Source organism: Nanorana parkeri, unplaced genomic scaffold (assembly GCF_000935625.1).
Source record: "Nanorana parkeri isolate BGI_ZX_2015 unplaced genomic scaffold, ASM93562v1 scaffold290, whole genome shotgun sequence".
Lineage (NCBI taxonomy): Eukaryota > Metazoa > Chordata > Amphibia > Anura > Dicroglossidae > Nanorana > Nanorana parkeri.
In genome coordinates this window covers 362,754-378,764 of record NW_017306558.1, presented here as the reverse complement: position 1 = coordinate 378,764, position 16,011 = coordinate 362,754, and the positions used below count along the sequence as shown (strand labels likewise).

General features: G+C 41.0%; 1 protein-coding gene across 1 annotated transcript in view; it reads left to right on the top strand.

The window, feature by feature from the left end:
• The window catches only part of TEX9 (testis expressed 9), a 44,299-nt gene extending 32,138 nt beyond the window's left edge, over positions 1-12,161 (top strand). The window contains exons 10-12 of the mRNA XM_018557568.1: positions 399-533; positions 3,513-3,647; positions 12,084-12,161. Of these exons, the coding sequence (XP_018413070.1) occupies positions 399-533; positions 3,513-3,647; positions 12,084-12,161 (348 nt within the window). The remainder of the gene's footprint in view (positions 1-398; positions 534-3,512; positions 3,648-12,083) is intronic.
• The last annotated feature ends 3,850 nt before the right edge of the window (positions 12,162-16,011 follow it).

Here is a 16,011-nt window from a genome sequence, read left to right as displayed (position 1 = left end):
GAGTATATACGAATATATATATATATTATAACATATTTTAGAGAAGGGAAATGCTAGAACCCATGTCGACTTTTTTTATTGCTGTTTGTGTTCCTGTTGCAAATTTTCTTTTAATTTCCTGTCTGCTGGAACTGTTGTCACTGTGACAGTAAGCAACTTTATCCAAAAAGAAAAAAATGTTGGTATAGTCCATAGCTATGTTATAGGGAAAAACAATCTCGATGGAGGCAAGTCACCACAGTGTGTCATAAATGCATGTACTGTAACTGCTATCCTGCATATTACCTGTCATTAGTAAAAATGGTGAAAGGATCCGTTACTGTTATATAAATCTCTAAATACTTTTTTCACTTCTATTTTGAATGTTTCAATTTGTTTTATTTATTTTTTATATATAGGCATTGGAAGACTTTAAGAGAGTACAGAAGCAATCTGCCAGTAACCAGAGTGCTGTTGAGGTTCGCTTGAATAGAGCCCTTGAAGAAGCTGATAAATATAAAATGGAGCTCAATAAACTAAAGCAGAGTAATAAGGTAATCATTTCTTCCGGCTACTTTGGTGGGGGGTTTTTTTTTGTTTTTTTTGGTGCATTTGGTCATGATTTCCAAGCAGCTGTGTTTTGATAGGCTCCGTCTCAAGACTGATCATTTGTTTTTTGGACTGACAATTTCTCATAGTTCTTTGGAAAATGTACTGGTGACATCTCTGCATGTTATTTCCAGTGTCGCCACCTTTGCTTCACCTACGTTGGATGACAAGTCAGGAAGGTCTAGCAGTGTGGATCTTACACTGATCTGCCACTTTTGGCTTGATTGACTTGATTTATATTTTCATAAATATTTAGTTTGGCATAGCATTAATATATAGGTCAGCGTTAGGCCCCTTTCACACTGGCTGATCAGGAGAGTATCCGTGCAGAGATCCTCTCCTGATCAGAGCGGTACGGAGCGGCTGAGAACACTGACATCCATGTCTGTACAGTTTTTTTTTTTTTGTTTTTTTTTACCTCCATCTTGTGATAGAGGAAAAAACTGAAACTGCCAGACCCCATGTGTGTCTATGGGGGAATATATTGTAAATGGACATGTGTCCATTTACATGAGATTACCCTCACTCCGGCATGATCCAGTCCATCGAAACGGAACACTGTTCTGTCTGTTTTGTCGGAGCCAGGGGTAACACTCGTCTGTTTACACACAGCTGCCTGTCCGTTTACACATGGCTACCCATAGACTTGCATTGGTCATCTGATTGGGTCCATCTAAAAAACTGACAGGCGGACCCAATCGGACCACCTGTGTGAAAGGGGCCTTATACCTGATCAGTTTCCTTTTATAAAAATACCATCTTTTCCTTACTAGCAGCTTTATTATGAGAACATGGTTTCTAGTTATTATCCTTGATTTGTGACCCTCTGTTATAATAGCTGAGGTATGAAAATGTTTTGTTCACAATTGCTCCAGATGTGTATTTTGTGTATGACGTTTACAAATAAGACAATAAATATCCAGCTGATACAGCAATAAAACAGATGCCTGGCTTTAATCTTTGCACAGATTGCATTTTCTCAGAGTTGTCTTTCTCTAATTTGTCAGCGTAACATACAGTAGAATCTAAAGCATCTAAATTAGTTTTAAAACTATATATATTGGAATAACACCATGCAAATTATAAAGTATTTTTTTTCCTTTTTTTCTTTTAATAAGGGCAATAATGTGTTTTATGTAGCATCTAGTTATAGAAGCCCTCTTATTGGGCTGACCACACTAATTTGATGAAAGCTAATTGCTGATTAGCTATCAGGTGTATCCCATACAAGTTAGCGAAATGGAGAGAACGGTATGCATTTCCGATGCACTCAGGGTGCTCTGTGACCTTGAGGTGGAGAGAATGTATTGTGTCTAATAGTTCAAAACACAAAAGTACTTAATACGACACTATCCCTTACATCAATGAATAAAAATAGCAGCATCTAATGGCATGTAATGCTGTCGTTGCTCTGAACTGCTCACCTAGGTGCTGAAAGTGCTGATCATATAGTCCTGAGCCGTGCCAGGATTGTAACATGGGTACTGGATGTGCTCCTGCAGAAGTTGTATATACAAGCCTATGCTAGTTCCAAGCAATTGTTTTGGCCCTGTGTAAAAATTACCAGGTTACACAGACTGATCAAATGCTCTGACACTTAACAGACCCAAACTTCTCAGTGATCAGCTATTGAGTTTGTTCTGTGCAGGCCCAAGACAGGCTGTGTAAAGCAAATGTTAAAGGAGTTGTAAAGTCACAGCATATACAATATTGTTATAACATCAGCATTGTAATGGGGATAAATACCTTACATATCTTATACTCTTCTGCTTGATGTAATACAATCCTGATTTTTCAAGATTACATAGCCCATAATGCATTGTTTCCTGCAAGCTCTGTAAGTTGTGACATAAGGAAGCGCACATTCACAGGGCTGAGTGAAATAGTATCAGTATATCCAACGGGCATCTTCAATAAGTAGGTTTACAAACTTCTACATTTAATATGGCTATTAGGAGTGAGCCTATGGAAATTGAATATAAAAATACATATTGATTCTTAGTTTTTGACCATACCCTTTAACTAGAACAGTCAAATTTGGGAAAACACTGCTATATGTTTACTATGTGTTCCTACTTTTCTTACCTTTTTAGCTGTTTCTTTGGTGAAGGCCTTTGTGCAGGTTCCAGGCTACTCTAAGCAGTTTGAAAGTGAAACTAGATGGTCAGACTGAGCTTCACCTCATTAACATACAATGCTTCTAAGTCTTTAACCCATTGTTAGGGCAGACAGTGTTCAAATCTAGTTTACAGCTGATAATGAAATCTGCCTGCCAGCACAGTACAGACAATTATTAGTTAATTAGAGTAAACATAACTTCCCACAACCCCCTCCTTAACATTACATCGGGGGGGGGGGGGGGGGAGCTAGGTAGGATTTTTAAACAAGTAAAAAACACTTAAAATGTAAGCAGTCATTTTTAGTGCTGTTTAAGTTATGCTATATGAATGGGAACATGTAAAAAACATAAAGTAGGTGTTACCCTAATTAGACTGCAGACGTTATAATACACTTTAAGCTTTCACCCTCAGCATGACTAATAATAGAGATACAGTAGCATGCATGAGCAGCTTTAAAATGGAGAGTTCAGAAAAAAAAAACCCTTTTCTTCTCATGTTTCTTTCATGACAGGTTTCCTCTCATTTATGTCATAGTTGTGTGGTAAGTTTACAGAAAGATGTCCTGTTCACATGTGTTTCTTTGGAAAGGATGTATTGACTTTTTTTCCCCCTGAGAAAATCACTATAATGTAATGTAATGTTTTTTATACTACCATATTATGGTATTTGTTTTATATTCTACTACCTGAGCCATAATGTTAACCTACATTGTGCTGTCAGATTGTATATTGTTTATGGCCTTTCCAGGTGGCAGGTGGGTATAAAACGGGATTTCACTAATGCAGTGCTGCTTGATTCTCCCAGGATACCGCTAATCAAGAGCGCAGAAAGATTGATGAACTAAAACTGGAAATCAAGAAGCTGGATAAGCAAAAAGCAGAGCTGATGGCTGGATTTAAGAAACAACTCAAACTTATAGACATTTTAAAAAGACAAAAGGTGAGGACATCATAAATCATTTACTGTTTGTAAACCAGAGCTCTGTTATACTTTGTGCTGCTTGCGTCCAAACTGCCCACTTAACATATTTCCAGTGTAATAAGAAAGAATTACTCTTTATGCGAAAGCACACAGGAAATGGATGTCAGCATATTGGATATCATGGTTAATATGGTGTTATAATCAACTGCTCATACTTCACTGGTTTGTGTCCTCACTTCCCAGCCAGAGGTTAGAGAATGAAGGAGGGAGGGTCTGTTTTTTGTGTCTGTGTATCCTGGTCAAGGCTAGTTAATACATTGGGATAGAGTATGGAAGAGTTAGAACCACTGTCAGGTTTATACGGCTTTGCCCCTATTAGGAACTTCCTCTTTACTTCTTGCTATGGTTAGGGGAATTTTTCCAGTATAGATACAGAAGTAGAAAACTGACTCTACTGTACTCTACTTTCTACTCTCCACAAATAGGCTGTTCTTTTTGCTGTAAAATAAAGATTTCTGTAATTTCAAATCCTTTGTTACAAAACTCCAGCTTTAGAGATGCATATAACAGATATCTTACTGGAATTAATCTTAAAGCATATTCAATGCCCAAAGTTCAACATTCTCTTAAGGTATAGTGATTGGCAAGGGTTTGTCAAGGATTCGCTGAAGCTTTTCAGATATGGCCTGGAAGAACTGCCCCCCCCCAAGCAAAGTATAAAAGGATGTTTGGTACAGGAAATGGGTTGGGGCCATTTCACTTAAAAACAAATGTGGATTACAGTTACATGTGCATTTTGATTTTGCATATGCTAATCCCCAGAATTCTTCCTGGTAACACAGTTTTGCTCTCTAAATGTGCTTTAACACTACAAAAATGCTGCTAGGATGTTTAATAATTTGCTCCATAGACATCTAATGTGTTCTCACAGTAGTCTACTTAAGGAGTCTAAACCTACTGATTTTCCCCACAAAAAAAGCTCAAACAAATTTCAGTAAATATTATTAAACCTTTTATCAAATATACCAATATTTGTTTCTGCAGAATTTACATTCTGTCTACAGTGTATGCTTTATTCAAGGCATGTTTCTGATGATAACTGTCACTGTTGGCAGTGTGCCTAATATCAACTCTCAACTGATCTTTCAAGCCCTCAAATGGCCAGTGTCATAGCTTTTCGCATGGCAACATAAGATGTAAGAGAGTAGGATGGCACTTTCCTCGGCAGATAGGTGGGGTGCCCTGGTGATTGATGTATGCCATCGCCTTAGCATTATCTGACTGAATCTGAATCGGACACCCACACAGACAATGGGGCCAAGTGACACAACACCAGAGGAATTGCCCTGAAATCCAGGACATAGATCAGAAGCTTGGATTCCTCCTGAGACCAACAACCCTGCACAGACAGATGATCCCAGAGTCCTCCTCATCCTACAAGAATATCATCCATTGTGACAATCTCCCAACTTATGGAAAGAAACAACTTTCCCATTGTCGGTGCAGAGGATGTCAACCACCACAACAGAAATATCCTGGCTGGGGCACTCAATCTGAACATCTTGTTTGGCGAAAGAGGAGACTTGTCCCATGCTGCAAGAGTGTTCCTCTGTATAGTTGTAGAATGGAAGAGAACAAAAGGTACCGCTTCAAAGTTGGCACCTTCAATCCCAGTATTCTTATGCAGGTTCTCAGAGAGGAACAACCGATAATGTGGTGGACTGGCGACAAAAAAAATGAAAATCCCAGAAACAAGAACTTTTTGTTAAAACTCTTGAAACGGAAGCCACCCCAAAGGGAAGAGACTCAAATTGATCATTAAGGTCTCCTACCGCAAAACAAAGGAAACGCTGATGAGTTGAAAATACAGGAATGTGTAGATACACATCCTTTATGTCTATGGAAACCAGAAAATCTCCTTGTCTAAGAGAGGCGACAACTGACTGAATGGATTCCATCCGGAATCTCTGAATATGTACAAATGCATTGAGTGCTTTCAAATTCAGAATCAGACAAAGTCTTCTGTTGGGTTTTGGGAACTGTAAACAGTTTTGAGTAATAACCTTGAAAATGTTCTGCCAAAGGAAAGGGAATAATAACACTCAGATCCAACAGAACTTGAACTGCGCAAAAAAGGTTTGTTCGACACTGCTGCAACATGGGAAGCCGAAACGCAAAGAACAGCGCTTCCCATGTCTGCGCAAATTCTGTTGTGTCCCTGCACCAGATATAGAAAAGGCAGGAGCAGACCTTCATGCTAAAGTGTACTTTTTAATTGGCAAGGACGTCTAGGGGGTCCGAAGGTTTGGAAGTGTAAGACGTCTTTGAAACTGGAAACTAAACACATAAAAGACGAAAACAAAGGAGCAGACTTAGGACACTGATCCCTATTTTTTCCACATCCGAGATAAGAAGAGAAGTGTAACATTTTATTTTAAAAGATGCATGGCCACGATCTAGAGAGTCCATGTCTGCCAGGGATGCATGGCCACGATCTGGAGAGTCCATGTCTGCCAGGGAGAGTTCGGAGCCGGCTTGGTCCATGAGAGCAGGGGGAAAGGAAGGCCGATATTTTTGTATCTCAGAAAGCTTTTTTTAAGCTGAGCGCTGTGTGGCTGCCAGTCCCCCAGTTGGCTGAAAAAGATCTCAATGCCTCTACCGAGGCCTGAGGCGGTTTGTTGCCTGACAGACCCTCACTGCATCCCATCATGTGAACATAACAGAAGTTGGATGCACAGAGAGCAGTGTTAGTTCTCAGCTTAGTGCAGGAGGTCTGTCACACGCATCCTTAAGCAGAGTTGCCTTAAATATTGGCCACTGCTTAGCCACTTATTGAAAAGGTGAACTTGTTTATATTGGCAGTTGGACTTGGAGCACAAAAAATGGTTTAAAGCAGTTCATGCAGTTTTTATCATGCTACTAAAATTGCTAATGATTCATCGCTAGCAGTAGCAGTCAATTGCTACACATTTACAACAACCGGCTCTCTGTGAAGTTAGGCACATAAGTAAGCATGTTGTAGCATTTAGTAGAGATTACTCACACACATTTGGTGAAATGTGTGAGTATTGGCTAATAATCGCTACTACCTGCTACATGTATGTCTTCCTTTTATAAGGAGCTACTTGTTCTCCTTGTGTAGTGATTTAGAGCTATCTATTCTAGTGGCATGATTGTGCTGCTAAAAATTACCTATGTGCTCCTAGCCAACACTTTAGTTGCCCAAAGGTTGCCTGTGGGAATCCAGATTCAGAGCCAGAGTCATTATAGGTCTTCTTAGTGGGACTGAAATACTTGGATTTTTTTTATTTCTTGTGCTATGCAAGGGTGCTTGAACCAGTGAACACACTGGACTACCTTTTTGCAGACCCAGATTCAGGACCACTTACAAGAAAAGGTGACTGGCAGCTCGAAGATGTTGGCTAAAAAGGTAACTGCCAATATAAAACTGAAATGGAGCAGATATGCTGTAAGCTGAGATGGTTTCAATACAGAATTTTCTCCAGTGTACCTTTTACTTGTTTAGCCATTGAACCTGCATTTTAAGAAGACGCCTGTATAGGCAAGGGAATGTCGAAGCAAGTACATGTACTTCTTTGGGCGTAGGCCGTTTTTGTAGCGCGTTCAGACGGGCTGAAATACGGAAAGGTGTGAACCATACCCATAGAAAACAATGGGATTTTCAAGTTTGTACGTTTTTGTAGAGCGTTCATAGAGCGTTGAACGCGCGACAAAGCGTAAATTTGTGAACAGGGCCTAAGGATTATAGAGGAATCCTGAGGCCATAGTTTTCTATATAAAAATGAATGTTCAGGCAATGTCTTTGCTATTAAAACTATAGGAGATTACTGATACTGCAGTGACGGTGTTTTTCTAAGTTACTCGATGATTTGCTAACAAATCTTGTTGTTTTTTTTACATACATTTTATAGTTACTGAAACAGGCTTCCAGTTCAGATTTACAAGTTCCCTATTATTTTATGTCCTTTTAATTCCCAGCACTGGCAAAATGTCAGCTGTAAGAACACTCTGTGACTCAGCCAAATATTGTATAATCAGTGGGAATTATGACTGACTTATTCCAGCTTGATAGTTAATCCACAGTAACCTCCAAACTATTAAATAGAGATTGCTCTCATATAGATCAGGGTCCTGATTTAATTTTTAGTGGCACTAGCATTACTTTTCTTCCTCCAAGCTCTATTCACCATTTGCCCCCTAAAGTGTCAGATACAGGACAGAAATGGTTCACAGTACCCACTGACTGCGGTTGTCTACAAACCATCATTACTCATTGAGGATAAGACAAGTAGTAAGTGTTTGGCTTTAAATTGTTTATGGGGAAAACTGAAAAGAGCCTTAAAGGAGAATTAGGAGGTGAGTGCTTTTCACTCACCTCATAGTTCTAGCCGACCTGTGACAATGAGACTGTCACAGGTCTGTTCAGTAGATCGGGAGGTGAGCGAACATATACCGGCGTTCGCTCACCTCTCTATCCTGTCACGGCTCTCTGCCGTGACAGGGGAGGGGCTGGATTCCCCCCTCCCCGCCAGCACTGATTGGCGGAACGGACGGGGGAGGGGGCGGGTACAGCTGGCTCTGCCTCCTAGATAGGCAGAGCCAGCTGTCACTCACGCAGCTGGGCGGATCCAGACATAATTGTCGGGATCCGTTTCAGCTGCGGCGTCTCAGTATACCGCGAGCTGCAGCTGGCGGTATACCAAGCTTTGGGTAATGGGAGGACGCTAGTTTGTGTCCTCCAAATACCCTTCGGAGATCTATGGGGAAAAGCCCTAACCCCATAGTTCTCCTTTTAAGTACAGGGAATATGGCTGCATGTAGGTTTAGGAGCAGTGACATCACTTGTGGTAAATCTGAACAGCATCTTCTTATCTGTCCTGCAAATAGCAGATGATCCAGGAAAGACAGTTTCAGTAAAGATTACAGATTCTACTCCAGGGAACGATTAACAGTTTGCTATAAATATAAGACCTAAACATCATGGCACCCTGAGTCTTCACCAAGGTGCTAGCCCCTGTGCTTCGTTCTCAGGGCATCCCTATAGTGAGATACCTAGATGACCTTCTTCTGAGGAAACAGTAGGCTCAGAACTTGTCTGCCAATGTCCATGGAACTGTGCAGACTACAAAGGCTTGGTTGGGTCCTGAAACTTTCAGAATTCAATGTTGGAACTGACTCATCATTTGGAGCATCTAAATTTCCATATAGATATTGCTTAGTCCAGGGTCTATCTCCCACAGGACACATTCCTGATCCTCCAGTCTTAGGTCTGGCTTATGTAGTCTAGGAGCTGTCCAACCCTCTGCTTTTGCATGAGAGTTCTGGGCTTAATGGTTGCCTCCTTCGAGGCAGTCCTGTATTCTTAATTCCACTCCAGACCAGAACTCAACATTCTGGTAGCATGGGACAAACAGGCACACTCTCTAGACAATCACCCATGTCTGGTGCCCAGGTCCCAGCTATCTCTGGCTTGGTGGGTTCACAAATATGACCCTGGAGTCAGGGAAATCCTTCTGTTGGTCTGGAAGATCCTCATAATGGATGACATCCTGACAGGATGGGAAGAAGTACTAGTCACCCTTTTGCTGCAGGGGACTTGGTCATCAGAGGAAGCTTGCCCTTGCCTCCATCAGAGGTCTCACAGCTCAAAGAGATGGCAATCAGATTCAGGTTTTGGTGGAACTTCAGGTTCAAGCTCTGTCCACCATGCTTGTTCCAAGCATGGAAAATTGGTAGGCAATTTTTCCTTGGTCATCAACATCTGGATTCCGGGAATGGTCTTTTCACCTGAACGTGTTTCAAGACCTTCTTTTGCAGGTGGGGAACACTGGACATGGATTTCCTAGCTTCCAGATTCAACAACAAACTGAGTAGGCTTGTCTCCAGGTCCAGGTATCCTCTTGAACAGCAGTGGATGTCCTGGTAACTCCTTGGGAAACAGTTCAACCTGATTTAGTCATCCCCCACCCCCACCCTTTAAGCTCCTTCCTTAGCTGTATCACATACTTGAAGTAGTGGGCTGGTTTTTGGGAGGAGTTATGCAAATAATGAAATGCCATGAAGGGTGGATGATGTCTGGAGTGGGCATTCCTAGGCAAGCAGAATGTGCATACATACTGCCCCAGGTAATGTCCGCATGCAATGCTGAGCCTCCATGATTGAAAGACATGAAATGTAATTAATTAAATTTGCAGGCCAGGGACCGAAGGCCTAGGGTTGAAGGCGCTAGATGATGATGGATGTCCTACAGCCAGGAAATGGGCTCTATCTGAGTTACTGCAGCTTCTACTGAACCTTTTCAGAAGCTCATTTTAGTCCTGAAACTCACACAGCTCTGCGACACAGCAAAGCCCTATCCAGCAAGGGAGGGGACCTGATCTTTCTCTGCTGCAGTTTTACTTTCATTTATAGGTACTTGCCCTACCCCCACATGTGACTGGACACTGAAAGGGAGATGAGCTCATACGTGTGCTGCTTCTCCTGCCACTTGGCTTTCTCCTATTAGCAAGCTTCTGGCACTGTAGCATGCCGGCTTGGCTCTTTGTTTTGCTTTTCCTTCCCCCACTTTGAGCTCTGCTGTAAAGACTATACACTAGACTACAAAAGGCTGATACTAAATAAAAATTCAGGTGCTTGCACTGCTTACATTAAAAAAAACAATGAATTGATTCAGGAATAAATACAGAGCTGCAATAATTTGTACCTTTTTATATCTGCCTGGAGTTTAGCTTTAAGTCGTTCACATATGTTAGGTTTTTTTTAGTTGAATTGGCTAAGTCAGTGCATGTTGCATATAATAAAATGTGGATACATATGAGTGTACTCCGCTGTGGAAGATAACTACATTTTAATCCTGTGAGTAGCATATAGTCTGTATGTATAATACACCTTTACCCCAACCAAATACCATTATCATTGCTTACACCAGTATTATCTGTAGAATGGCCCACTATGCAAGTAGCTGTGTGATTTCGTTATTAGCTGGGTTTTGACGTGGCAGCTATTTTGATGTTCCCCTGGGGAGCTCTAAGTACAAGTAACAGCGGAGTGTGAGAGTACAAAATTCTGTTCCATCTCAGGTGTTTTCTGTGGTCTTTGCTCTAAAAATGTATTTTGTGTACAAGTTAGTCCAAGGGGCATTGCTCACATTATTAGGTCACATTATTAGGTCTCTGAACTCTAAAATAACTTTTGTCTTCTGCACCGCTGGCTGAAATAAGTAAACCACTTTTTACACTTTTAAAACTCTGTGGCTTTTATGTGTTTTGAATAGACAGAACTATGCATGAATGGATGGCTGCCTGATTTAGTGTCCAATCACACCACATCCAGATCATCTCCAGACCAGACAAGATTGTTTCCGGACCCAAAATGCATCCTAATGTATCCCTGTGCTATTTCTGGCCTCTGTTCACACCAGCGCAGTCCGTTCCAGACCAGAAAAATACTGTTTGTCTCATTTTGTCAGGTCTGGAATGCACTGGAACTGCAGGTTCACACCATCCATTGGTGGACTGGATAGACTTCCAGGATTTTCAGTATTTGGCTTTATTCTACGAGTGCTCATTGGATGACTGCAGAGACTTACAGGATTTAACCTATAGCCTGAAGTTTTAACACTTCCTGTGTTCCTCATTGGACAAGAAAGAAAACACCATTGATTACTCAGTCCACGAGTGGAGATTAGGTTCTGTTTAGACACTCCTTCATTCTGACTTGGATTCCTCTTACTACACAAGACAAAAATAATTATAGCTAAAAAACAACAACTTTCCTATAGAAGGGAAGGTAGTCAGCTTCTTCAGATACAGAGTTCTCACTGTAATATAGTCAAACAAGAACATGCAGGAAAATTATATTATATATGTATAATATATATATATATATATATATAGTGCAATATAAATGGGTAAGCCGTATTAGTACAGTAGACAAGATGTCAAAAAAGACATATATATCTACAGTATATCTAGATATAGATATATATTCCAGACCTGATTTGAGACCTACCAGAATGAGAACTGGTCACTGGGGAAAGTCCTTGTTGTAGTGGTAGAGAAGTTGTTCTTGTGGTACAGATTGTTACTAACATGGTCCTTGTAACAATGTGTGTGCCAAGTAGTAGAGGGCTCTGGAATACTAATGTCCTCATTCAGTAAACAATGCCAGAAGTAGAGTAGTTACCCTAAGCAACTAGTACAATGTACTGGTCCGACAAGAACAAGATCTTCACTATTGGGACTGACACTTTTTTGGGGGGAAAACATCTTTAGTCCGTTTTTCCCCAATATAATGGTTTGCTTTTTGAGCATCTTTTTCACTACAATCTACTTGTTTTTTTTTCCAGTTTCATGACCGTGATTGTAGGATTTTCAATGTACAGTCATTATGCACCTAAACAATTCTTTCTTTTCTCCCTCAAACCTTTTCTAGATGCACGTTGAAGCAGCGAAGATGCTTTCTTTCACAGAAGAGGAGTTCATGAAAGCCCTGGACTGGGGAGTTTCTTAGACTGCGATTATCATTGCTTGAAATTAGGCGGAAGCCTATACGCAACTTTTATACATTTATAAAAAAAAAAACTTTTGTTTCTTGAAATGGATTAAGGAGTGACAGCACTCGCACACATCCTTAAGTTATTATCATTCTTTATATGTCTGTCTCCACTTGTGACTGTTGCTGCTCATTGGATCATCTTGTATTGTTTCTAAGTTATTACCGTTTTGTAGTTCTACGAGTTAGTATATGCTTTATGTGATACCTGTTCTAATCCAATTTCCTGCATGTTGTGATACTTCCATACTCTTCTTTTCTTTTTTTGATTGTTGCATGTTACCTTATTGGAAATCCTAATAAAATTACATATGACAAAAAAGAAAATGGTGTTTTTGTTTTTTTTGTAGCACAGTTGCAAGCTATTTATTACTTTGCAAGGTACTATGCATTTTTCCATTGGTGTAAAGAAGTCTATAATTCTTTTTTTTATTCTATAGGGTCTTGGCATTCAGAAAATATATAATGTTGGGGGGTTTTAAGTAATTTTCAGGCCTAAAATGTGGAATATAACATGGGTACAAAAAATGAAAAAAAGGCCTCAGTCATGAAGGGGTTAAATATGGTTCAAAACATTCATCAAAATTGGAGCAGGCAGAATCTGGAGCCATTGCCCATGGCAACCAATCAGCTTCTCTCATAAGTTGAGCTAAAAAAATGTTTAACTTTTTTTTATTAGTCAATTAACGTAACAAAGTGTATAACAGAACATTGAATGAAATACAAATTGTGGATTATATAACCGAGTACAACACGTGTTCATATCTGTGTGGTTCTGATTAACCATGTAGGCACCATAAACAGCATAAGCAAATAATCAACATTTCAAATGCAATGAGGCGTGATATCATCACAACATGGTACAAGGAACACATCTTTATACAGGGGGTCATGGGGGAAGAGAGAATAGCCAAGAGACTGAGGTAGAAGAGGAAAGAGAAGAGAGAAAGGGTAGAAAAGAAAGAGATCCATGTCCTTGCCTGGGAAAGCCCATCCCAAATCCCGTGAAGGGAGAAAGATAATAATGAGGACAAGTTAAGTTACTATATGTCAGTTTTAACATCTTATTTGTATTTATTTTTTTTATAAACACACAGCTGTAGAGTTGTATGTTAACACACTTCTGCTCTCTTGGGGTGTATCCTCATCTTGGGCATTTTAAGAGCGCTCGGATAGGGGCTACATTTTAATAAAGCTATCTGTTGGTAAAAAAAAAAAAGGGTTGATTTGGTTCTCAACTGGTGAGTGGCAACCACATGCCATCCACTTATCTAGGTGAGAGGCCCCTCTGCCTCCCCCTAGCACGGCATTGTCCGCTCTCGCACCAAGCAGCCATTCAAAATATGATGAGTGTCAGCTTGAGGTGGGATGGGGCTATGGCCGTGAGGGAGCTCTATAAGTACATTGCTTACAGTTCCCTCACGGGTCCTATAGAGGAGCCATGGTGACGCCTCTACAGGGCACGCAAGGGAGCTGTACAAGCAATGCACATATGGATGGAGCTCTGTCACAGCACAGCAACCCACACTGGATCCCAGGCTGAGGATCCACTCCAGTAAGGTAGGGAGGCTGGGTGTCTGTAGGATTGTGTCAGTGTTTTAGAGGGCCCGTTCACACTAGTACAGTGCATTAAGCACATACTACCGTGCCATTAAAACACTGCACAATGCAATCGGACCTACTCTGCATTCTGGTGTGGGAGGTGTGTTGCGTTGCCATTCATTTGAATGGTACCCCAAACGCACCTCCCACAGTGCGTATACCCACACTGGAATGCGGGGTAGCCTAATCCCGTGCATTCCATTACAGCGCGACCTGGGTCATGACTTAATGACCAAGGACAAATGTGGGTCCTGAAGGTACACAGCTTGAGAACCACTGATTTAAGGGATAGGTGCACTCAAAGTGATACCTAAGTCAGCTGCGGAGTCTGGTGGTCATCGCCTGGCTTCTCTATCTCTTGGAAACTTAAACAGCCAAATATCTCTACTATAGTTTCTGGTCCCTTCTCACACGCCTTATACATTTCACATAATGAAAATTAAAATCTCCCAATGTTACCAGGCTTCTGTTATGGCTGGGCTGCAGGTTTGGAACAAGGTGATGTCCATGAGAGATACTGGAAATGATTATACACACACACAAAAAAGTGTGTTATACTTGCCTTTAAAGGCCTGTCGTGTTTAGGTACTTCCATGAGTTCATAGGTCATTATCCTTCCCTTATTGCTCAGCTGTGTAAATGCACTTTCATGAGTAAATGAGGCAGTATCCTTTCCTTGCTGATCATATCAAACCCATGAGTTATCTCCACTGAGCATTAAAGAAGGTTCTGAGACACTGACAAGCAGTTGTGAGCATGGAAACTTAACTGATCTTAATTAATTTATAGTAAATGAGTAAGTATGCCACCAACAAGTGTGTCAGATAATGCACCACTTCGCGCAGAAAGTTGTTGCAATTACAAATGTTTAGGCATTCTCATGTTTATTTCTTTTGTTTGTATTGGTATGACACAAACAAATTGAGAAGAAAAAGCCAAACCTGACACATTCCACACAAAAATGGACTGGACAGAATTATTGGCACCCTCAATTAATATTCGGTAGCACAGCCCTTGGAAAAAAAATTAATTGAAATCAATCGCTTCCTGTAACCATCACTGAGTTTCTTACAGCTCTCTACAGGAATTTTGGACCACTCTTCTTTCGCCAACTGCTCCAGGTCTCCCAGATTGGAAGGGTTCCTTTTCCGAACTGATGTTTAGAGATCTCTCCACAGATGCTCTATGGGATTCAGATCTGGACTCTTTGCTGGCCAGTCCAATACTCTCCAGCGCTTTGTCTGAAACCTTTTCTGGGTGCTTTTTGACGTGTGCTTTGGGTCATTTTCCTGCTGTAAGACCCATGACCTCTGATGGAGACCCACATTTCTGACACTGGGCCCTACATTGCACCCCAGAATTCTTTGGTAGTCTTTAGATTTCATTATGCCAAGCACACAGGCAAGACATCCAGTACCCGAAGCAGCAAAGCAACCCCAAAACTTTGACTGTAGGGACTGTGTTTTCTTTTTCTGAAAACAGAATGATGGGTTTTACCAAAAAGCTGTCATTGTTTCGTCTGTCCATAGCAGATTCTCCCAAAAGGATTTGGACTTCCTCAGGTAAGTTTTGGCAAACTCTAAACTGGCTTTGTTAAGTTTCTGCGTCAGCAGTGGGGTCCTCCTGGGTCTCCTACCATAGCGTCCCTTTTCATTCAGATGGCGATGTATAGTGCAAGCCGACACAGCTGTACCCTGTGCCTGAAGGTCAACTTGAATTTGTCTGGAAGTTGATGGAGGGTCTTTATCCACCATTCGAACAATCCTTCATTGTAGTCTTTGATCAGGGAGATTAGCTACAGTAGGACGGACTGTAAACTTCTTGACAATGTTGCTCACAGTGGACACAGGAACGTTAAGATCCCTGGAGATGGACTTATAACCTCGAGATTGTCCATGCGTTTCCACATAAACTTGGAATGCAATTATTTTTTGCAATTTGGAGAAGGTGGAGTTTTGCGTGGAATGTGTCAGATTTGGCTTTTTTTTTTGTCCACTTTTTTTGTGTCATACCAATACAAGCAAATGAAAGAAACATGAGCTTTTTTTTCTGTCTGAACGAGAAGCTCACCAGCATCCTCTCGGCCACCAATAAATCTTTCACTGGCAATCTGGCAACCTTGGATAGAATACGCCCACCCCTCCCTGGCCCCAGCTAGTCTTTCAGCCCTTTAGGCTCCCACGACAAAAGTGCTAATTCCAGACAA